The sequence below is a fragment of the Echinococcus granulosus genome, assembly GCF_000524195.1.
Source record: "Echinococcus granulosus chromosome Unknown EG_S00028, whole genome shotgun sequence".
Taxonomy (NCBI): domain Eukaryota; kingdom Metazoa; phylum Platyhelminthes; class Cestoda; order Cyclophyllidea; family Taeniidae; genus Echinococcus; species Echinococcus granulosus.
Genome location: NW_020170408.1, coordinates 473,873 through 497,342, shown reverse-complemented (window position 1 = coordinate 497,342; position 23,470 = coordinate 473,873). Strand labels below are relative to the sequence as shown.

General features: G+C 42.9%; 1 protein-coding gene across 1 annotated transcript; it reads right to left on the bottom strand. All coding sequences in view use genetic code 11, as the record gives it.

Moving 5' to 3' along the window:
• Positions 1-3,610: 3,610 nt before the first annotated feature.
• EGR_04489 (hypothetical protein) lies at positions 3,611-23,341 on the bottom strand (the record flags this gene model as incomplete). The annotated part of the gene is made up of 12 exons (XM_024493738.1): positions 3,611-3,765; positions 4,698-5,252; positions 6,206-6,279; positions 6,794-7,055; positions 9,199-9,409; positions 10,325-10,417; positions 16,714-17,065; positions 18,207-18,264; positions 18,387-18,443; positions 20,012-20,247; positions 20,800-20,960; positions 23,060-23,341. 12 exons carry the CDS (start codon positions 23,339-23,341, stop codon positions 3,611-3,613), a joined length of 2,496 nt encoding a protein of 831 aa, XP_024351852.1.
• Between the last annotated feature and the right edge of the window lie 129 nt (positions 23,342-23,470).

The window sequence follows — 23,470 nt, the reverse complement described above, 5'->3', positions numbered from 1 at the left end:
AACGGGCGATATGCACACCTCCATTTTCTTGAGCTTTTAGCGGGCAATCCAAAGTCGGGCTTAAACCATAACAAAATAAAAAAACAAATTACTAGTAAAATGGACTCGTAAGTAGAAATGATTTCTTTTTTTCCAATTTTTCCTCCCCATTTTTTAATCTCAAAATTCAACTTTTAAAGGCAAATTATTGTCCAGGATGGGACTCAAATGCCCGCTCACCACAACTGCCACCATTCTTCTTCATTTAAACAACCTTTAAAGAGACAATAAAATGACATTTCTTTAATTGACATAGTACTGCTCGAGATTAATTTTAATGTTGTGGGCAATTTTAACATGTCTGGATTGGCTAAAATCTGGTGTTTCTGCTTACTGGAAGTTAATACAACTTGTTTGTTTTTTCTGTGGAATTCAGTTTGGCTGAACCATAGCTTAAAAGGAGATGGCAGGTAGATTGTTAAGTGTTGGAGTTGTCTGGACCTTCCAGTGTTAGTTGAAGGAGGCTGAACCCTATTCAATGGGCCACCCAGACTCCAAGGTGGCCCGATAAATCTCATGGCGAGAAAGTTGCGAACACCACCCCTTCATCACCTTCCATCACATTGTGATTGATGAAGGCAGCTAAGGCCATCCGGTGATTGACACTGAATTAAAGAAATCCCTTCAACTCCCATGTTAGTATTCAACAGCGTTGGTTCAGTTGGGTCCAGATCTACTTCCACCTGATGCGGCATTCCGGCTTCCTACTTTCTTATTCAACGGCAGTTTCTGCGTCACTGAAGACCAGTATTTCCGCATTTTTCACTCTTTTCATCCAGAACATTAGATGGACTAGGCTTCAATGAGGCTTCTGCTAGTTGATCACTTGGACGCCTTCTCCATTATTCACCGGACTCCCTCATCGATGTCGCCATTATAGCATCTCGAGTCTTCCCTGGGACGGCAATAACTCATCACTCATTTCGCAATAGCTGGAAACCCTTCGGAAAACCTCCTAAATTCAAGTTTATATTAGACGATACGGCTTAACGAACGTAAAGAACTGTAGTAGACTTAAGCTACATCTCAGCGAGATATTGCCAACTTGGGTTTGCAGAGCCAGATTAAATGGCAAAGGAGAAGGAGTAGGAAAAGCGGGGAGGGAGAGAGGCAAAGTGGAGGTTTGAGGGTTGCTAAAGTATGGACAAAAGCGATAAATCTCCATTCCTTCGAAAAACCACTCTTCAAGGCGGCAAATACTTCCGGCGGGCTATGGATGAATTGGAAACTTTACTTCATGCGGTGGATTTATACTGGTCCTCTGGGAAATGCAAAGTACCTCTGATTGGAAAACTTATTCATTTTTGGCATCCACAAAGTCTACCTAGGGAGTAATAAATGTCCTTCTTCGTGTTGGAAGACAGCAGGCAATGGTGAAGGCATAAAACTCCTTAAAATATCCACTCTTGTGGACCAGAATTAGAGGGCATTTAAGACCCCAACAGCAGTACTTCCATACCGTGGTGTAACCTTCGGGGGTCTTGCTAGTTGCCTTCCATCTCCTTGGTGTATCACGATTTCAGGGAAGACTTGTGGCACTGCAGTGATGGAACTGGCAAACGAATCATCCATCCTGACCCTTGTAGATGATTGCAAGACCTTTGAATCATAGAAAAAGGCCACTGAGAGGGCACTTAACTTTCTGCACATCGAAATCCAGGGTGACTTTTTTGTATTTCAGTAGTAGGTGTTCTTCCCTACGGATTCTTAAATTTCTTTATGCACTTAAACAAGCAAAATTTATCCAAAGTGACCTTGACTCCCATTTGCTGGGAGAACGAGGCTTTTCCCCTTTTGAAGCGCGCAAAGTCGAATCACCCTCCCCTTGTCTGGTCTAGGGCGATCTCGTGGTTGATTTCACACACACGCACATCCTTTTCCATAAAAAAATAATAGAATTAGGGTAATTAGAAATGCTTTTTTTGCAGCTTACTCATCCAATCCCCTTTTGACGGTTTGCAGTTGATTCAGCTGTAAAAATTGCGATGATACCGTGTAGGGGTATGACGTCCATTATCTGGAGGATGCGCATTCTTTGATGACAAGAGATGCAAATTTTTCTCCGATACCATCAGCATTCTTCATTTCTTTTATAAGGTCAAAAATGCAAGAATTCCAATAACATTCATCTGTTCATAATCATCATCATCATCGCCATCATCTCATTCTTCAGGAAGAGCAATTAGAAGACGATATTTCGTCTTCAAGGAAACAAAAGTAGACATTAGCTGTGAATTTGGTGGGCCGGTTGTCTTATATTCGTTCCATAGGGATCACCGGTTTCTACTCACGTTATGACGATTTGTGCACGATCCGCGCTCTTTTCACTCAAACAGTGCATTCAAACAAGCATGTATTGGAAAGTTGAGCCTTTTTTTCAAACCTGAAGTGATAAAATTAGTTTTTATTAATGTATGAAGGACTGCGAGAACATTCCGGTTGATACATTAGCTGATCCTCCCATTCATTCCCCCTCTCCCCTTGACAAATTAAACAGGAACTCCGATTCGCCGACTTTAGGGAGATGCTCTACACACCCAAAAAGCATGAAGAAGCTGGCAATTATCATTTGAGTCGCTTTTGTTTATTTTAGGAAGAAGGACTCATCCATTTGTTCAGAGAATCATCCAGTCTTTCGGTGGATCGTTTGGGCTTTTTCGACCGACAGGTCTCGGCAGCGAGACGCCTTTGACAGCCTATTGAAAATGCCCTTTCAAGAAGACGCTTTTCACTATTCTGAAAGTTTCAGAAAGTATTCCTCTCAAAAAAACAATGTAGTGGTGGATGATAGAATGAAACCTCCGATGCGTAATGTGCACCCCCCGCCAAGTCGCCTTTATTTAAACAAACTCGGTGGTAAGGGCATGGAGCAAGTTCGGCTTGATTTCATGAAACAGAAGTTGTTGACAAACATTGTTTGGAGATTCGAAAGCAGATGACCGAAGTGGTTCGCCCTGTTTCCTCCACGACCCGTCACAATGATTTGCAAATTTCGGGGAGTCTTTAAGAATGTCTGCGGTGTTCTGCTGGTGAGGTGCCACCCATTGCAGTGTCAAAGAAAATTTCCTCCAATTTCTGAGTTCCGTGAAAAAAAGTGGCGATTGAACTTGATTGACGCGACTTGAACCTGTCTGAATCACGAAACCTTACAGTGGCGATTTCATAAATGTGGAGGCCTCCCAAAATGTGGTCAACCACGGCGATAGGCTTCAAAGGCGCACACCGCATCATTCTCACAGAACTATCTCCTGGTCAACTGTTTGCTTACTACTGTCTCCTCTACTCCGTCTACTTTCTGCCCCACCGTTGTGAGGTATACGAGGGAGATTTCTTCTGTTGAAGCTGTTATAGGTATTAGTCCGGTGAAGTGGAGGCAGATTCTGCTCTTAAGAGACAGCACAATACCTTCTATCGACACACGGACTGCCTTCATTGTAGAGAATCGGCCGATTAAGTGCGGTACGAAGTCAGTCCATTCCCCGCCTACATTGCAGTTCTCCTGGGACAGCGGAATTGTGGAGAGGCATCAGTGGTGTTGAGATTACATGTCTTCTCACATTCAGGCGATCTTTCAAGCACTGATCACGTAGGAGCGTCGAAGACGATAGTTTAACTGTGTATTTACCAACGCGGTCACTTCAGCCTCTGTGGATTGTACTCCTACTCTGCGGCGGGACTTGTGGATCAGACTGATGACTTCTCGCCTCTCCTGGGCGGATAGGAGCGCTAGGTAAGTGTAAAAATCCCGTTTTGAGTTTATCAAGACAAGCAAAAATTGTATCTGTCACTTTTTTATCCCTAACACCCTTGAAATATCTAAAAATATATTCTTAAGGCTTACTTCCCCTTGACTTCCTCGATTCAGGAGCACCATCAGTAGGTTTCTCACAGCCAAAATAGGTACATTTCTGGACGCTCCTACCTGTCAAATTTGCGAGTTATTGCCTACGACCGAAAAAACTAGCTAGTCCCCTTGATAATTGGCACAAATTAGAGAGAGATGAGGTAATATCTACCGTGTAACCTAAAGCTAGCCAATGTGAAGTACAGGATTGTCTTTAAGGCTGGAAACTTTCTTCCACTTCACTCAACGCCTACTTCGGGGTGTTCCTGGTAGAGAGATTAACTAGATATTGGCCAGCACTGCTGACTGACCATCATCTAGTGGACTGTTCTGAAGGTAGTTCACCACACACGTACACTCAAACACAGCGTGTATGACTTTGGAGGGCTCGACTGGGGACAACCAAGCAATCAACCAGCGACCGCTTAACCATTCCACCATGAAAGCAGCTTCTCGTCACAGTTCTGTCAGTAAGGGTTCTGTGGCATTGGAATTGAGTCAATATCACATCAGGTAGACATTTCAGATTACCGTCCTGACAGCCTGCCAAAATCAAATCACCAGAGCGAGATTTGTGGAGAATAAAGCGGACTTTTTTGACCTCCTGATCATTAACACAGAATTTCCTTTCCAAGGGCCTGAAATGGGTATTCAACCGAACTTTCTGTGTATCATCACCAAGTTTTGGAGTGAAGAGTCATAACTGACCCTTTTAGTTTATTATACATACATCATATGTCCTTAAATCTCAATCTAGGTCTAATAGGTGGAATTGTGAAAGTTCCCAGCTCAAGGTTATTATTAAACTGCTGACTTTGCCTTGGTAGAGAGGGTGAGTTCAAGAGGATGTGCGTAGCCGTTGTGTAGGTGTGAATCTTTGGAAGAGCCTCTGGGACCGCCAACACGTCTAGAGGCCCCACTACATTTTCCTTGGACTCAGGAGGCAGGATGGAGGAGAAGTGATATTCTGGTTCCATAACAACACTGGTCTGGGAAAGATTGATAACATCGCTAAACTTTTCGTGACCTTGATGGGTGTTCTGATGGTAAAGAGACTCAGAGTTGGCGTTTGAATCTTGAAGCCGATGGCATTGTTTAGCATAGGTGCTTTTAAGCCTAAGAAGTGCCACCACCATAAGCAGACAAGCGACTGATAAACCGACGAAGAGAACAGAGAGGATCCATACTACCAGAAGGAGAGAGGTTTTCTCTGTAGATGATGATGAGGGGGAGGAGAGGGAGGAAGAGGGAGTGACAACACTTCCATTAGTGAATATATTGCCTTTGGAGTGGGGAAAGGTGACACTGGATCTTGGTCTTCCATAAGGCAGTTGACATACAAATTTCACCGTCCGCCACCGAAACACCTCTGAAATTCGAAATGGAAAAATACTTTACTATCAGCTCCTGAGATTTTTGCGTCCCTAAAATTGAATAGGAACTTTTGCCTTCAGTCGAGGTTTCCTCTATGAAAAAAAAGTTTTCTTGCTAATCAGATATTTCGCTAATTTTTTTATTTTAAAGTCCACGGTTTAGTCAGCTAAAATTGCGGAACATTAGTAGTGGCCACCTAATTCCATTTTCCATTTTTCTCACTGGAGTTTTAGTACCAGCGCAGTGATTCCACCCAGACATTGGTGGCTGGTTATCGAACATTAAATCAAGGGATTCGTGCATTCAACATCATGCCCCACCATACAAAACTCAGAAGAGGATAATCAAACACTCCCTTGGTTGTTCTATATTCTAATTCGCCTGACTTTTAAATCTCTTGTACCGTAACTTTTGCGACATCGTTCAGTGAACGCAAGCACGTCCACAGCATTAAGATCCAACACATTTTTATCTTTCTTTCCTAGGGAGAGATAGGTCAAATGTCATCAAACGAAGGCTCAAAGGGAGGTAAGATCGACTTCCGGTAACCACTTGCAACAGACGCGGAATTGGTTCTGTCAACTGCCCAACCAGCTTAACCAGTGAGAACGGGAGCAGAGCATGGGGGCACGGGTGATCCCATTCCTTCATATTTATACTGTTTTCAATCGGCCTTGACCTCAGTGTTATCATTAGCATAGCTAAAGCCTATTTCTAGATGATAGTGGCCAATCAGAGGAGCTGAACGGTATCGCATGTTTCGAAGGCCTGCAATGTGATTTAGGTTTCCGCACTCATACATAGATCTTATTCCGTCCTCAAGGGTAAGTTCATCAACAAAAGCAGCACTATTCATCAGTAGCGGATGGGGTTATCACTTTAGAAGAATTGTACTTACTAATTGTTTGCCAAAATAATTTACTAAATGCATAATTCTAACCAACTTACGGGTAGCAAATGCATCCGCGTCCCTTTCTATAGACAAGTACTTGGCAATAGCAACTCCTTCTTTGTCATAAAAGCTAGGACGCAAAAAAAAATTACAAATCAAAAAATACCGTCAAAGTACCTACACATTCGCCAATCAATTGATTCTGCAATTACCGATCGTTGCGCGGGGAATCGATCAATCGCTTAGTTGTTAAGACGCCAGGAAAAATTCGGTTAAACAAACCATTTGGTAATAGTGATATTACGACTAAATAAATACGTAGAAATAATGAACGGTTATGCGACTGAAAAGGAAATAATAAATTAAGGGGCTGACTAATTGAGCAACTTAGTAAAAACTAGAAAGACTCAGGTAATGATTTAGTTAACATTTACGACTTTTAATTCTACATCACTATAGCAACAACTTCTACGAGGTTTTTTCTGGACAAAGGACTCAAAGTCAGGTTGGTGTGTAGTTTGCATACAAAATTGACAGCATTTAGCCCTCTAAGCTAAGAAAAAATCCCCTTCCCAAGAAAGGACCATTAAACTTTTTCTATTTTTGGGAACAAACTTAAACTGAATATTTGAAGGTGGTGGTACCTGGCAGCGAAGCACGCCTTCATGTCGACGACTGCCAAACGATGACGATCAGAAATGACCACTTCACCGGAAGACGCAAATTCCATTTGCACGTGAGAAGAGGTAAAAGAAGGCGAGAAGTGAATGAAAAAGAGTGCTTCAACGCCACCGGATATGAGAAGGTTTTTCAGATTTGATGCCACGGACTCAACATTGTCTTCCAATTCATGCTCGTAGAAAAGACCACGTTTTGTTACCAGAAACACTATCAGTTGACAAGTTTCTAGTGAGGTAAAAGGTGAGAAGAAGCAGTAAAAAATTGTGTTAAAAAAAGGCCGATACAACTTAATTGATTGCAGTCCCTTGAAAAAGGATAAAATAACCCAATTAGTACAGAATTTCGGAGTTTTTGAACACGACTTTGAATTTAAAAACAATTTATGTTTTTATGCTACAAAATTGCCTCGTTGAATTCCTTAACTTATCTTTTTTGGGGCATGAAGAATCGACCATAAATACGAGATTAGGCGGAGCAAAGGTGATTAGCATGATCACTCCACTATAAATTACCAAGGGAATTTCTTCCTTAACCACGGTTAACAGATTCTGAGGAAAAAGGGGATAAACTACGAAGGCTGGACGACTTCTCGCTTCTCACACAGTGTCGGTTTACGTTGATGGATGTGGCTCGCGACTGTCTGCTTTATGCGCAGACTCGCTGCAGCCTGAGAAAATGTTGGTGTTTTAAGGCGAGATCCTGGGGGTTCCCAATTATGTAGATAATTAACCGAGCATTCCAGAACGGTCGCGTTCAGAAAGACTTCTAATGCGCTAATAAATTCCATAGATTTAAAGTCAAGACCGATCCTTCACATTCTGCAGTGGCTTCGGCAGTCAGCCAGCACTTGGGATGGACTGCTCGCTCATTAATACTCGTCAGGAAATGGAGAATTCCATGTTGAGACCTGGACAATTGAACTCGCCACATTTGTTGTCTAACTTTCCTCAAGAGTGCGGTTTGCGGAGTAGGCGAGCATACTGTTCAGAAATGTGCTAGCATTTAGAAAGACCAGGTAGTGTTTTTTTATTCGGAAGAAAAACGCATCGTCATTGATTAAAACAACTCGAAATTGACTTCTCGGGAGAATTCAGTAATGTTTAAAGCAACTGATGAAACCTGTCAATTACCCTACATGAGGGAGAAGTTTAAAAGGTAAACAAATAGTCGCGGCATGTACAAAAACTACCTTACTTATTCTTTGTATCTTGATGACTGACATGGACTGGGAAATACCAGAAAAACAAAATTATCACCGGTTGTTTTACTGTCCCATTCTCTCGAGGCACACTGCTCCAACATCTAAAATTTTTCTTCTAAATTCCAAGAGCAAAACAGTTCCTAAAGGTGCCGTTCAGAAGTGGAAAACTTTCATCCACTTATGATGTGCAAAGTATTGCTCCCTAAAGATACTTTAAAGAAGGAAACCTTAGCAGGGTGAAGTAGATGAGATACTACTCATTTAAAATATAAGCGGCCGTAACTCTAGAGGTTAAAAAGCTTGGTCTAGTCATCTCCAGCTCTCTCTCCCTCTCTCTATCACACACACACACACACACACACACATTTTCCACGGTTACACTTCGCATCTGAGTGTCGAGGGTGAAAATCAAGATAAGACTATGATCATCACTTGGAGAGCCTTGAACAGGAGAAAGAGGATGAAGTAGGGCGAGACAGTGTCCCCTCCTCCACTCCCAGCCCAAGGTGTGGGTGTAAAATCCTGATTAATTCTAAGGCCACACTTCATGGGAATCTTCCAGATCTGCAACAGGTAAACAATTCTATCCATAGTCGACCTAAAAATCGACTAGTCTTGAATGAACATTGTACTCCGTGTAAGAGGCCTGCTGCGAGTAGGAAGTGGATGAATTTGTTGGCTTAACGCTGGACTACATATGGCATTTCTCCCTGACACTTAGCCAGAAAAAACAGGAAAACCAACAAATTAACCCTTTTATGAAATTTGTCCTTATCTCTTGTTTATGTATGTGTCAACAAGCTGATTTATCACTCTGGGTAAAAACTACCAAAAGTTCTCGAGAAATTAATCTTCCTTATGAGGACTAGAGATCTTTGACAGACGTGCCCCACTTTTTGCTGACTTCACATGAGAAGTATTTCAGGTGAGGAGCTTTTGCCACCTCGTAATTAAGGCAAATTTCTTTCTCAGCTCAAATCAGACAGGCTCGAATCACATCCATCAGGTCCGACCGTCATTTAAGTTTACGAGGATGCAGTAGACGTGCTGATCGACTGACTGATCTCTATGCTTAACAACGCCCTCAGGGATAACTAGGTGGTCAAACATTTGATTTGGATCCTTCTTTCAACACAAACTCGTTGGTAATGGATGGGTTCGACTGACCTGTTAGAAGATAGAGCACACAAATTTCACGACCCTGCATGAGTTTGCGTCTAGGCGAGACGGGCGACCTCTTCACGGTGTCTACGAGCATGGCAACGAAGCGATCTTTGGTCTGGAGAAGGGCAATCGCTTCACCGCCATCAGCTGGCATCCAGGGTTGCTGGAGGTATACCCCCTTAATGAGGGCATGGTTGTCCGATTGTTTGCATTGCTGTGTTAAGGAATAAAAGGGGTAGTCAGTAATTCTGGAGGTTTAAGCTAGCCTCGAGACCCTGAGGGATTTCAACAAGTTGGATGAACTGCTATGCCATTTCAATCTCCAGCAGCTGTACTTCAATTCTGTGAAATGGACAACTACCTTTCAAAACATTGAGAAAGGCAACTTGTGTGGCGCGTGATGTGGCGGGCACTTCAATTTTCACCTGTTTTAGCTTCACTCTGCGGCATGGATTTCGGGCCACAAAGATAGCCCCTTGGCTCTTCCGGAAGGATCAAACGCTACAATACTACTAACACGGTATTTCATCGACTCAAAATCAGTTCGAATAAAAGCAGAATACGGAATTTAAAGCTTGTTTGACTTCACCGCTTAATATGGCTCTTTGCCCGATCTCGTGGGTTTTTCTCCAAGGAAAACGGTGTCAAGTTTCTAAAGAAAGTGACTAAGGAGGAGGAAGGAATGGGACTGACGTAACGACAGTGAAGAGCTATGCGAATATGAGACAATTACAATAAATTTGGACAAAAGGTCTGAGGAAAATAACTGTATACCTGCTTCAATGGTCGGTACTTTTTAAACTGATAGGATGCGGCGCTTCAAGAAACTCAAAAATAGCTTCTTGTTGGATTTGACCGTAAATGTTTGAGTCCAACTAACTCACAGTGTCAGGTAACCCAAGAAGTTTGTGGAGTTTTTTTTTTAGTACACGTCCACCGATGTGGTATCACTGAATGTCAGTCAAAGCTGATGGTGGTTCAAGCCTGTATGACATAGTAAAGGAGTTAAATTCGGTTCTAGAAGCTCCAGAGGCTTCTCCGCGGTGAGAGAACTAACCGACTGTCTTACCAGCTCTCCATTTACTCTCCGCTATTATCCCAAACAATTTATTTAAAACCTTCTTCATACCTCTGGCAGACTTAACCCCTCATCCGCAGAGGACTGATTCTTGCTTTGAGCCTGAGATCTAGCTACTCGATGTGAAGGTATGCAAACGATACCCTTGAACCGACGGATAGAACGGCTTGTCCTTGCAAGACATAGCAAGTCCTTATACCGTAATACAGCCAAAATTTTCCTTGAAATAATTGCTACACCACACCATCTTCGATATCTCCCTAACGATGTTGATTACCTTCTCCTTACATTAGATAGCAGGGCAGATGGAGCATACAGAATTGAAAAATAAAATTTGGCAAATAAAACCTTGGCTTCTTGAGAACGGTGCTGCTGAAAGGCTCGCTCTTGTCAACTAGGTCATGAGTGTCACCCATGAAGTTGCGAGATGATTTGACGTTTGGCTCACGTGAATTTTGCCACATGAGCTTTCCCGGATTAACCGATGGTATCCCATCCCGTTGCCATGACGTCCTGTCCACTTCTTTAGTTGTATTGCTTCTTCATTACCAACATCGTTTTTAGAATGTGATGAGTATCATTGACTGGATATCACACCTCATCAAGAGAGGACTTCCAACCCGCAGCAACATTTCAAAATCCTACCGATCCCTAATTCCACGGAATGAATAACTGAGGAATCTACAAGCAAAAATGATGGAGAGGGGGAGGGTGGACCTCCTTACACCTCCTCTTTTTTTGCATTGCCTCTGAATGTACCATCAGTGCTCCCGTCACTCAAGCCTCACAAGCTGAATAATGATGGTGGAAGGAGAAGACTGATAACACGGATGAAGAAGAAAACCACCTAACCACGCGGGTTCTTCTGCTTCATGATATCAGACAACAAATTATTGTTATGGTCTAGCAATTGTGCCTGCTGTCATCCAGATCCAATGAATACTGGCAATAAAACTTCGTTCCTGTCGTCGGCATTAATTTGGGAAATGCAATCCAGGAGTAGATTAAATAAAGCAACGCAAAACAAGGGCTTCCTAAGAAATACCAAAATCCTATACTGATGTCAGTCAACTTAACCCACAAAGATTGTCCAAATTAGAGAACAGAAATGTATGGAGGTTGATGACGCATATACTACTTATATACGACGGCAATTCAACTGCGCTGGCAAATGGGTCTTCGTGGTTTGTTCTCCAGCCTGGTACAGTAGTTTTATAGCCCTTTTCAAAGTCTTTGCTCCTAGGTGCGTTAGTAATCCAGCCTATTTCACTCTGGCATGACTAGTGACGACTTCCGGAAAGAAGCCGAACGCTGCAATGGTGGCAACGACAGATGAATCGGATCCCGAAATTTGTTATCTGGCTATCAAATTTAAATTTTTAATCCTCGAGGTGAAAATGACCTCAAAGGGGTCTACAAACTGACCAACTTCATATTTTACATCATTTCGTTGTTTTAAGGCAAGTTTTGCCCTGACATAACTACCCATAGGGATACCCACCCAACACGGTCTACCTTGCAGTGGGCGCTACATTTAGGGGTGCCGACTAGATCTAGGGGATAAACGGGAGCGGATGCAGACGCACAAATATCGCTTTGAATCCTGTCTCGCAGTTGGCTGCATTTCACACAGGGGCTCCTCAATTCATAGTATAAGGTGAACACTCGGAATCAACGTCAGGAGGTGTCGTTTGCTGACTACTGCGGGAGCTCTTCTGTTCCCACGGTTTTGTACATTTGTCCAGTGAGTAGCCCATAAGCTGGGTCCATAACCTCCCAGTCCTTTCAACACGATAGTAGAAGAGCTTTCTCCACTCTTTCAATGCCTTGTTAAGATTTGGGGTAAGGCTTGGAGCACCATGGAAAAACTGCTACTTGTGTAACTATCAAGCATATTTTACACCTCCTTAAGATGGGGATTTTTCGAGTCACTTAAGAAAAGGAATTGCACGCAAAAGATATTTGAGATTTATTGCCAAAGAGATAAAAAAAACAGGTGAGTAAAGCAATCAAAATGAAGCAGCAGAATCATGTCTACTTATAGATGGATGCTGGGATTTAAGTAGTACTTTTGAAACCCTAACCTAGATGTTTATTTTATAGTCGATCTCACAAATTTACAGTATATGTCCACCTGATATTTCTTTTTGGTGATAGGCCTGTAGATTGCTCCAACCTCGTGATTGAGCAGATGGCACTGATCTCCAGGGTGGTGACAAGCACAACCTCCCCCCTTAACCCCTAACTCTTTGACAATTTGTAAAACCCGTGAACTACACAAATATAAAATGTTCTCCAATCAACCTTCTAGATCCAAAGGTTTGAGGTCGAAGGGTGGGGGAGAGGAACAGAGGCAATATGACAGAATGTCAAGCTCTGAGTTGCGCTCGTGTCATCCCAATCTGGAGCTCTTTATCCCTTCATCAATCCGACTGAATAATTTTCTACTTTTTCCCCACATACCAAAAAAGGTCCAAATAACTCTAAGTTATTATATGGTTAAAGAAATTCCCCCTGTTTTATCCGCCAAAGAGGTTTATTGGGAAAAAAATGGCGGTTCGAAAATAAAGAGCTTTTTCTCCTCAAATTGAAGATTAATTAATGCAAAAAAATCAAAAATGTCTAGGAGGGGTATTGAGAGATTCTTAAAAACAACAAATTATTTCCGTTTTATTTCTAAAAAAGAAGAATAATTTGCCCTGATACACCCCCACAAGTCGGTAGTTTTTGCCCCCCACCCTCCATCAACTAGTTAACTTGACAAGTGAATAATTTGGTCTACTATCTTGACAACTTAACTCTTCTCCGTCTCCAACTAAAAAAAAGAAGAGTATGTTATTCCTAATGGTCGTGAATGAGTAAAAAGGCGGAATGTTTTTTTTGGAAATTCATATCACATCCCCGGAATTCCACCGTGCCACCTCGTACCGACGGATTGACGCGCATCTGTGTTTTACTCTAGGCCCGCAGACAACCGCCTTCACTTGACATGGCCTTAACGGCGAGGTGTACTGAGAACTGCAAGTGTACATTTGTTGGGATACACCCTCATAGTTGAACAGACGGTACCATATTCCGAGACGGCGGTCAACCACTAATTCGCCCACCACCCTCGCCAATAAAATTTTTCATACATGCTAATTTTTTCGACCCAGGGAGCTGAAACCGCACGTGAAAGAGGACCTATTACACTGGTGACAGCATCAAACATTCGATCATCTTTGATTTCGAGAAAAACGAAAAGGATATAATGGAGGCTACATCCCTACGGGACTAAACAAGCAAACCGTATAAGGGTACGCAGTTTCAATTAGGCTAACCCTCCACACTGCAGAATCGACTATCCGTACAAAAATTTGCTATTTTATTCATCTTCCCCCACAAAATTCCCCCAGCCTTGTAATTATGTCTGTAAATCTACCTCATCGAAGGAAACGTCTGCAGCATCATCGTGGCATTAGCAGGTAATACAAAAGTTCACAATATTTAGATTGGAGGCACTGGAAGGAGAGGTTTAGATAGAATTGTGGCGATAAAGTTCATTGAGAACGCTTTAAAAAGGGCTGGAAAGGAAGAAAAAATGGGAGAAAGGGAGCGAGAGGGCACACGTGTGGTGGTGGCTTTGTTTCCGGAGGGTGTTTATCGGCTTGCTGATCTGTGGGAATGTCCCAGGCTCTTATGGCGACAAATTCCTCTTTTCTTTTTTAAAGACTCAAAAACAAAACATATTTTCCCCCTTCTTTTCAGTTTCTATGATCGTGAAATTTGGGCGTTATGTAAAGTTTGCAATTTGATATTTAAGTCTATTCCGTTGAAATTTCCACCTCTCGTTTAAACGGATTTCAGCGCTATGGAGAAAAAAATGCCTCAAAACTTTTAATTAAGTGGGTAAATATGTTGTTGGAAAATGTGATTTTTCGCTGCTATCTAATGCTTATCAATCTCCGCGGTTTCTGTCACCACTTTGGTGGTGGTTTTTTACCTCCACCGATCATCCCATTCAACCACCCACCCCCTCCCTCGGTGGGAAAGTGACATATATTTACACACAAAACTTTGAAAAGCTGGGAGAAGGAGGGAATTCATCATGAATCGGTGAGAAGGCTTGAAACAGCCTTAACTCTTGGGACAGGTCTTAGATTCTCGGCTATTCGGAGCCTGGGCTTGCATTTTCCAACTACTTAGAGGTACCCCCAAATTTAAACTACTTGCCTGGAATTGAAGGAGGTGACATTCAAGAATTGTGTACACGAGGCTACAGTGTATAGCCCCTCATCTCTCTTTTTTCTCGCCTGCTTTGAATCGTAACAGGCAAAACGGAAGTTCGACCGGGAAAGTCACCGGCAGCGGTGCTTGAAGACTAGTCAACAATGAAAAAATATACGAATGTAGAACTTATTTTCATTTACGGCATTTTCCTTACCAAATGAGGTAGATGTAAGTCAAGTGCTGCATTCTTGCCCATACCGAATACAGTACTGGGCGTACTTGATATCAATTAAGTCAAACCCGTTATTGCGAAAAAAACGTTCTGCGATTTGTTAAAAGAAGAGCTGAACAAGTGAGAGGCATCCGGATAGACTGTCCATTACACGCATATAGATTGCGGAAGGTATTTCCTAAGCCTCCACGAATGGGGCAAAAGACCTCAAAACCTAAAGCACCGCCTTTGAGTCGCTGTGAAGTCAAGGTCAAGACCGAGAGCAATCAAACTACCATAAATAGGCGAGAAGGGAACCAAATCAGTCAGCAGTTGATTCCTCAATCTCCGTGTTCCTCCTGTTAGCTCATCACGCCTCGAGAAATAGAAACCTTCGTCGCCAGACGCAATTTTACGCTCACGCGCAAATATTTAATAGGGCCAGCTAATGTCCGAACTGCGAATTAGGTTGAAACTGAAGATTCAGAAGGCCAATAGTTAAAATTTTACCTGATTCCTTATCCTCGGGGAAGGAGAGGGAAAACGGTCTTGCGTACTTTTCGATGTCGTGTTGGATTTACTCAGGCTCAACACCTCTCTGGTAGAAAAACTATGCACTTCCTCTGACATCTGGAAGGCAGAAGAAAATCTCTCGCTGCACACTGCATGCCTTTCCAATAATGGGTATAGAATAAGTAAGGCTTACTACTGGAAGGATGCAAATATTTCAGAGGAATACCTACTTTTCTTGCTTAATTAGACCAGCTATGCCCTCTCCTCTCCTGATGGAAAAGCAGATAGACAGACAACTCAAGGAGTTGCCTTTATCGCTCCACTTCACTCCACTGCTCTGTCCATGCCAGGTTTGACAGGAAGGAAAGAAAGACGGAAAGGAGGAAGGAGGAATTCAGGGAGGCCTTAATCATTTTTGTGTGAGATAGGGATACGAAGACATATATTTTGTCCCTATGCAAAAATACGCAGACTGAGATAACACGTATGTGTATTTCTACGGCCAAGATTTTGTGGCATGCCGTAGTGTGGTGCAGGTGCTACGCTGTCTCGTGAGAGCAAAACCCACCAGCAATTCACCGACCCAATAGTCCTGACAGCTTTACCAGAAGAAACTGACCTCGTACACCCCACAATTGTATCGCACATAGTGGATGGATCAGATGGGACTTGAGCAAGCGAAAAGTGACACGTTAATTGTAAACAATGCTTGCGTTTGTGCCTTACTTCCACCTTCTCTGTACGAGAAACTTGGCGTGAGACACCTGACCCTTTAAAGCCGCATTCAATTCGACTGGTAGAGCTGACAACTCCAGTCATAGAGAGGAGAAAACACAATCTAGCGCTCGTATAGATAGATTGCCACCAATCTAATGATATATGGCTACGAACAAAGCTTGCCGAATGACAGAATTACTTGACACATCCTGCCAAAATGTACATGCCTCGTCTTGACGGGATATTAGAGGAAAAGAGCAGAAGAATATTCGTTTGTGTAGGGCGCGCCTGACTGCAAGGGCTCGCCACTTCGTTTACCGACCACCAACCCTTCTGTGCATTTGCTAACCACATCCTAACCTTACAGCGTTCCTACAAGCAACTCAAGGTACCAATTAGGTACCAGCGGTGGACTTTACAGGAGAGAAACATCGACTTCAGTTAGGTAAGTCTACGTTGTCTTTAGAAAACACTCCAATCCTGAGAGCTTTAGCACGACTTGAATGATAAAGTCCACATTCCACGTGTTCTAATGAGGCAGTAGACTAAACGCGCATCCGAGGGGCAGCTAGCATGAAAATGGGTGGCAAGGAGGTAGCTATTCCATCACATCGCATTTGGACTCTGAAGGGCTTTCAATCTAGAGCACAAAGTCGTCTCAAGTCTTACAATACAGACCATCGAGTACGGGAGTCTGGAGTGACCACGTTGGACTCCATGAAGGGCAATTTTTATTACTGTCTCCGGTACAAGCAGTCAGCAGGCCAAACTTTTTCAAGTGTTTACTTACCTGCAATGAATCAAGTTGCTCTGCGCTGCCATTAAGCCTCAAGAAACGCAACGACTCTTCCACAGCACCACCAACCGTGCGATTGGTTTCAAGTAACTTTCTCACAGGTTCATTCCGCATCTGAACAGCTAATGGCGCCTGTGTTACCATTCTACTTAAATCAGAGGCGCGAAAGATACACAACGCCACCGGTGATCCCATCAGCCGCAGAGACTGTTGAAATAGCTGTGACGGTGATGAAGTTTCAGTCGAGGCGAACAGTCCCACGTAAAAGAGGTCCTTGTCGGGTCCAACGAAACTGTCACTCGTGACAATGCGGTCAAATGTTACGAGTGAATCGGTTTCCTGGTCTCTATGAGAAATATATATACATATATATATGAAATCTGGTCACTGAAAGTTTATGATCATTCCACGGCTACCCACATATAGTACAGAAAGCAATCACCAACGTGTCACTTTTTAATCCACTCTGCACTTACCATCAGGGGTAATTTGATCACCGTGCCCAAAATTGCATGCCAGATTGGGAAGAGACGGGAGGAGGGAGTAGCGGGGTAGAATTGTGGGAGAGGAGGGAGGTGGGAGGCAAGGGGATAAGTGAAATATACTGATTTCTCCGATCATTTCTTGTCCACTGACAAGGGGAAAACGTGCGCACTAGAGGAATTTCATTCCTTTTTGGGGCAAGTGAAGATGAAACAAAGTGCTTAAATTTTACTCTTGGGAAATTATCACTGTGACGCAGAAAGGTGGGGAAATATGCAGAGAAATAAGGTAAAATACTAGCCAAAATTGGAGAAGAATTGCTGACTTTCTTTTGTTTTGGAATTCCCACATCACTTTTAAAAGGGTGCAGAGGATAGGACACCAAGGCCTGGAATAGAATTTATATAATTTTACATCTTTGAAATGCCAGTTAACAATCGTCTAGTAGCTCATAGATGATGTCCCACACCTCCTCCTGAGTCCTCATATCATACTTCTTCCGCAATGGCAAGACTTGTGGTGCTGCGTCGCTAGCAGCGACAAGTAGATCCAATCCAAAAAGGCGATTTCAGCAGAAGAGAGGCATATAAGGCGGAAGACACGCCACCTAAAGACTAAAACGGAGACACTGTAACCTTTTGTTTAGCAACTTAACGGCTGAAAACCTCTACCGTGGAACTGTCTACGACAAGTAAAACCTCCTCCCAGGACCTGCCAGTTGAATGGAAACCAAAGAGAGGACAGATAGGTCCTTCAACGAAGACAAAGTGACAAGGAGGAAAATTAGCGAGCTCTTCCACATGGGGGCTGGACTCACTGTTGAGCAGCGTCCAGCCTTGAGTGGTACAAACTCAGGAGACAAAGTTATCTAAAGGGGAAGTTCACGAATTGGATGAAACCTTGGACATACAGTGGAATCGAACCGATGGTTCATTGACACTAGAATCAATTATCTCACCACTTAATGACTGTCTTTCTTAGAGGGTTAACCATCTTCAAAGCACCGACGCAGAAGGCTGGCGAAGGGACGAATCAAAGGGAACATCATGGTGCTTTCTTGCGCTAGAAAAAAGTTGTGCATTTTTTGATGCCGTATCGGGGTTACTAGGGTTCATCAATTGCCTAACTGATAGAAGGAAATCTGCACCTTCTGTGCTATTTTGCAGGCAGAAGTAAACACCTACCTGCGTACTCTCCGCATGCCTTTCCACTGGTGGCCATAGAACACGTCAGGCCGACTTCTGGAAAGACGTAAATAATGCAGAGTAACGCCTACATTTCTTGTCCAATTAGACCAGCTGTGTCCTCTTCTCTGTTGGTGGTAAGGCAAACAAATAGATAGACAACTTGAGAGGTTGTCTTTACCGCTCCGTTTGCTCCTCTGTCAGTGCCCGGTTTGACAGGAACGAAGGAAGAAGGAAAGCAAGGAGGCCTTCATCATTCGTGTGCGACAAAGAGAGAGAATTATATAAATTCCACCTCTCTCTGCCCATACACATATCCACCTCAAGTAGGTGAAAATACGCAGGTTAAGACAACGCATATGCATATTTCTACGAGCAAAATTTTGTGGTATGCGGTATGTGGGTGCTGGGCTGCCTTGTCAAAACAGAACCTTCTGTTTCCCATCCCAATGATTCCGACACTTTCAAGGAAAAAATTCAGCTCGTGAACCTCAAAACCATCTCGTATGAAGTAGATTAGTCTTGACTATCACTGTTAAGCTTTAACATCTGGACAGTCCTAACTGTCTACTGTAATAGTCGAGTATAATCGCGAGAGGGTGATGGCATAACATGTCACTCCCGCAGTTTATAACCCCTCTCCCGAATGTGATTCCTCCCTGTGTCGCCTACACTCTCCCTTTGCGTATACCTGTAGGTCGACTGCCTGCCTCCTAAATATTATGGCCTATTATGACGCGGAGGAAGACCAGGGGGGCCAATGGAGAACTCAAGAAATCAAGAACTCCCCCACTATATTGGACAATAGTGTCATTAATTAAAGAGACGGGTGTTTATGCAAAAGAGTGAAAAGCTCTCTCGTGGTGAGCTCCCTCTTCCTCCTCCAAAAAACTGTAAACATTTGCAGAATGCCCCATATTGCACACTATGAGGTGTCTTTCTTCAGAAAATCTTGACCTGGAGATTAGAAAATGCAGATAAAAGGAAAAAATAACGACAGTTTCACAAATGAATGGGTTAATTTATTCAAATTCTGGCACATTTCCTATTTAATTCCGGAGATCTGTTGGGGAAAAGGTGTGTTGTTTGGAGAAAGGGGCACTGCAGTTAAAAAGCTTCCAATACTGCTTTTGTTCTCCAATTTGCTTTGAATGGAAACGCGCAGCCCTGTTGGGAACTGTTATTTACGGAAAAAAGGGGGCTAAAAGTGTTTTTGTTGCTTCCTGGGGCATTCGATATTCGCCTGTAGTCGGTAATACATTATTACTTATGCTTGAGCAAAAAGGCGATAAAAGTCACGAGAAAAAAAATTCCCTTCCTAAAAAATAACAATTCTTTCAGCAAAAAAAAATGACTAATTCGCGGGGAAAGAAGTCAAGGCGAGGAGGTTTTGACAGAGGGAGTTAGCAACGAGCACGATTAGCGATTTCTAGGCCAATTCCGCCTTTTTCTGTGATAAACGACTCTGCTCCTTAAAGTCTTTTAACTTCTGCTAACGGCCAACCAAGCCCTTGGAGGGCGTAAATTATACCATTCAGGAAGCTCCAGGCCAGGGTCACCAAGACCAAGAGCCTTCATTTTGGTGGGTAGACATCAAACCCAAACACTGAGGCAGGAATGCAAACTTTGGTGGATGGCTAAAGAATTCGCGGAGTCCATGTCCGAGAGACTCCCTCGTTGGGCTTCTCGCATCCCGTCTACTGTTTGGAGGCGCACACGCACGCACACACGTGGGACGGACCGTGCGGTCACGACATCACCACCATCCTGACAACCAGTCCAGCCGCCCCGGACTGTGAATGACTCGCACACACAGCCATGACCCAGACACACCCCCGCATGTTGTGGGCCATGGAAGTTACTGGTATATCAGGTTAAAAAGGGTGCGCCATGGAACTGTGGACGGCATTTGTATAAGGACACCTCTACCATAGCCTCAATAGCTGAAATTAACAACTAAGCAGTATTGGTAGAAGATCGACGTTCCAAGTTCCACAAAGAAATCAGCGTGAAGAATTCCATTTGTTGGAAGGAAATAACTTTATGACAAATTTTATTGTATACGAGGCAAATTACCATCTTTGGGAAAAATAGTCGTAAGTATGAACTCTATGTCAAAAATTTGACTAGTTCAAAGAAATACCTTTTTTCACTTTGTGTAACAAACAAATATGGAATTGAAGGCTTTTTAAAAAAATAATGCCGTTTTATTTGGCAGATTCAGCATTCGTTACTTCACGGGTTGACAAGCAATCCACACCGATAGCTCCCGTTTAGTAACTTTTCAAACAATATGCCTTTTGAACAACTACTTCCTAATAAGAAAGTGGAGTAAATGAAAAGGAAAGTTACCTGATGTTGTGAATTATGTAATGTTGACTTTACTCTCATTGAAAAAGCTTTAATTTTTTACCTGTTGCGTGTGTAGAGGGCGTGCGAGTTTCGAGAGGTTGGAAGTCTAATGCTACAAGCGAGTTTGGCTTTGAGGAGGGTGGTGAAGACGGCGAGTCCACTGTCTGGCATCTGGAAACCGTTGTCGTTGAGACAAAATCGTACGACCAGAGTTGACTGTGTCTGAAGGTGAATGGCGAGGTCAAAGTCCCCTCCCTTAAATGTGGTCGTCAAATTACAAATCAAAGAGAACTTCCAAAATTACATCCATCTTGCAGATGGCAGTTGATTAATCAATGCAGATGTAATCTTGTGATGACTGCGTTGACTTCTATAGAGGCGAAATTTGTTATAAGAATGAGCTAAAGAGCAACACTGATCAGTCTACAATTCACTTCTACCACGGTGACCAAGAGGCAAGCTCAAAATTACGCATAGACTGTGGTTTTTCAAGACCTTATTAAATTCATGTAATACTTTCCAATCCCTCCTCCTCCACCTCTGACATTAAACACTTAGAGTAAGTCCAAGAGAATGGTACGGTAATGCTTTTTGAGAACAAAAAACCTCTATTTTGCGTTACCAATTAAAAATAAATGGATGACAAGGCTTGCAAAAGAGAGAGGAAGACAGAGAAAGAAAGGGTGAGAGAGGGAGGAGTGTGTTTTACTGTGAATATGGACACGACAGGAATCCCTTTGTCAACATCGGCATCGGATTTAAGTCCTCTGTTAGAGGCATTTTTTAATGCACTCACAGAGCTGGTTTGACAGAAAACGAGGCTACTCCACTTTGCAAATAATGCATTGCAGGCAATTTGTCTGTCACTGCACTATCATCCCACGGGTGAGTTGAAAGTTGATTCGGTCTTTCGGTAGACTGCATTAAAATAATGTCTGAGGGGTTTTGTAGTCCCCTCTCTCTCCTTTTTTGCCTTTTAATTAAAGGGGACTGAACCGTACGCGCAATTTTTGCAGCTCAACCAAAAAAGGTATCCCTGCAATGGAGAGATATTTGCTCTTCAACCTCGGGGAGATATAAGACCGTGTCTTCCACATTACAGTTACGATGCTCATCATTGAGGCTTTATCACTATCTCGTAGGCGAATTTACTTTTGAATGCACCTCTCATTTTTTTATTTTTCAAGTATTCATCAGTCCATTCTTCTCTGAGGTAGATTTTAAATCCAGGGCGTTCGTTAGGACCGACTTGAAAGAGCGCTTGGATGAGGGGTAACCATATAGCGAGAAGGCGATTGGTTACAACTTTGAGGAGGACTCGATAGTCCACTTCAAAATACCTTTTGTAATTCGGTTCCTTTCGACAAGTAAACAACTGCGTCCCCATGCCACTACACGCACAAAACCACAAAGTATTATCTTGTGGCGGTGAAATGGTGCCCGCGAAGTGGTAATCTCAAAGCAGTAGTAACCAATTCACCCCTCACCCTGTTATCCACTTGTTAATCACAAAAAGATGAACAATAAAAAGATAGTTAGTGAAGCCTATTGTCACCCAGCGTTGATATCTGACACCTGATATATATTTGCCTGGCCTTTATGGCCTTCAAGGTCGCAATTTAATTGGTTCACCACTCAGTTTCACACATAACAGAGTTACCCCAGACTTGACGCATCTTTGAGCATTTTTGGGATCAGAGTAGTTGGAGGCCACCTATTGGTGCAGCACATTCTCCCGACCTCTCGACAATAAGTACAACAAGAAGTTTCCGTGGGCTTTAAGAAACCCGACTCAACTCGATCCCTAAAAGCCAACAAGCAAGATCTGATTGACCTTTAAAACGAGGCAGTTTATTAAGAAGTAAGGCCAAAAGCCACATCAATACTTCCATCCACTTGATATTCCTAATCATTACTTTATTACATGGGGAGCTTTAGTTAAATTTGGCGCCGTATTCTGTGTCTACCCTCGAGGCGATATCCTGGGTCTTTGTGTGCATGACCCGCATTTATCTTTTACAGACCTTATGAGGGAGACCAGATGGAAAAAAAGTTGTCGAAAGCGTTAATCTTCAAATCAATTGAGCATCCGGTGTGCAGTCATTGGAAAAGCGTTGAATACTAGCATCAGAGCTAACACAGACTAGGTAGACTGCTCAGATTACGCAAGCAGAGACGGTTTCCGAGGCCATAATTGCAAAATAAGCTTCTCTTGTGGCACTTTTATTTGTTTTATATGTCCTAATTTATTGCTAAGATTACGCTTAAATAGCCCAAAAAGATGTTGCTTTCAAATTCCTTCAATAAATTTGCCAACTCACCTCATACTTTCGCCATGGAGGTGAAAGAAAGTCATCTAGCGGGTTGTGGAATGACTGGGCACGGTTGAAAAAGAGATAATGATATGGACTGTGAAGGCGTTGATGTACTAAATCGAATTTCTGACTCCTGGGTAGTTGAAAGTTACGAGAGAAAAGCTGTACCCTCCACCAGTTGGGATTGAAGCCGGGTTGATGTAGAGCCGAGGAGTTCTGACTGTAGCCCCGACGTAGAATTAACAGTGGCAATTGACCGTCCTCTTCCCTTCTCTTTACAATCACCATAGCATCACCTAAAAGGAGAAACGAAAGCAGAAATCAAGAACTCAGGTTATTTTCTCGGGCAAAAGACTTCAAGCGGAATGTGATTTGGTGACGGGGAGGCGCCGTTGTATAGCCGGTCTACCACCACCA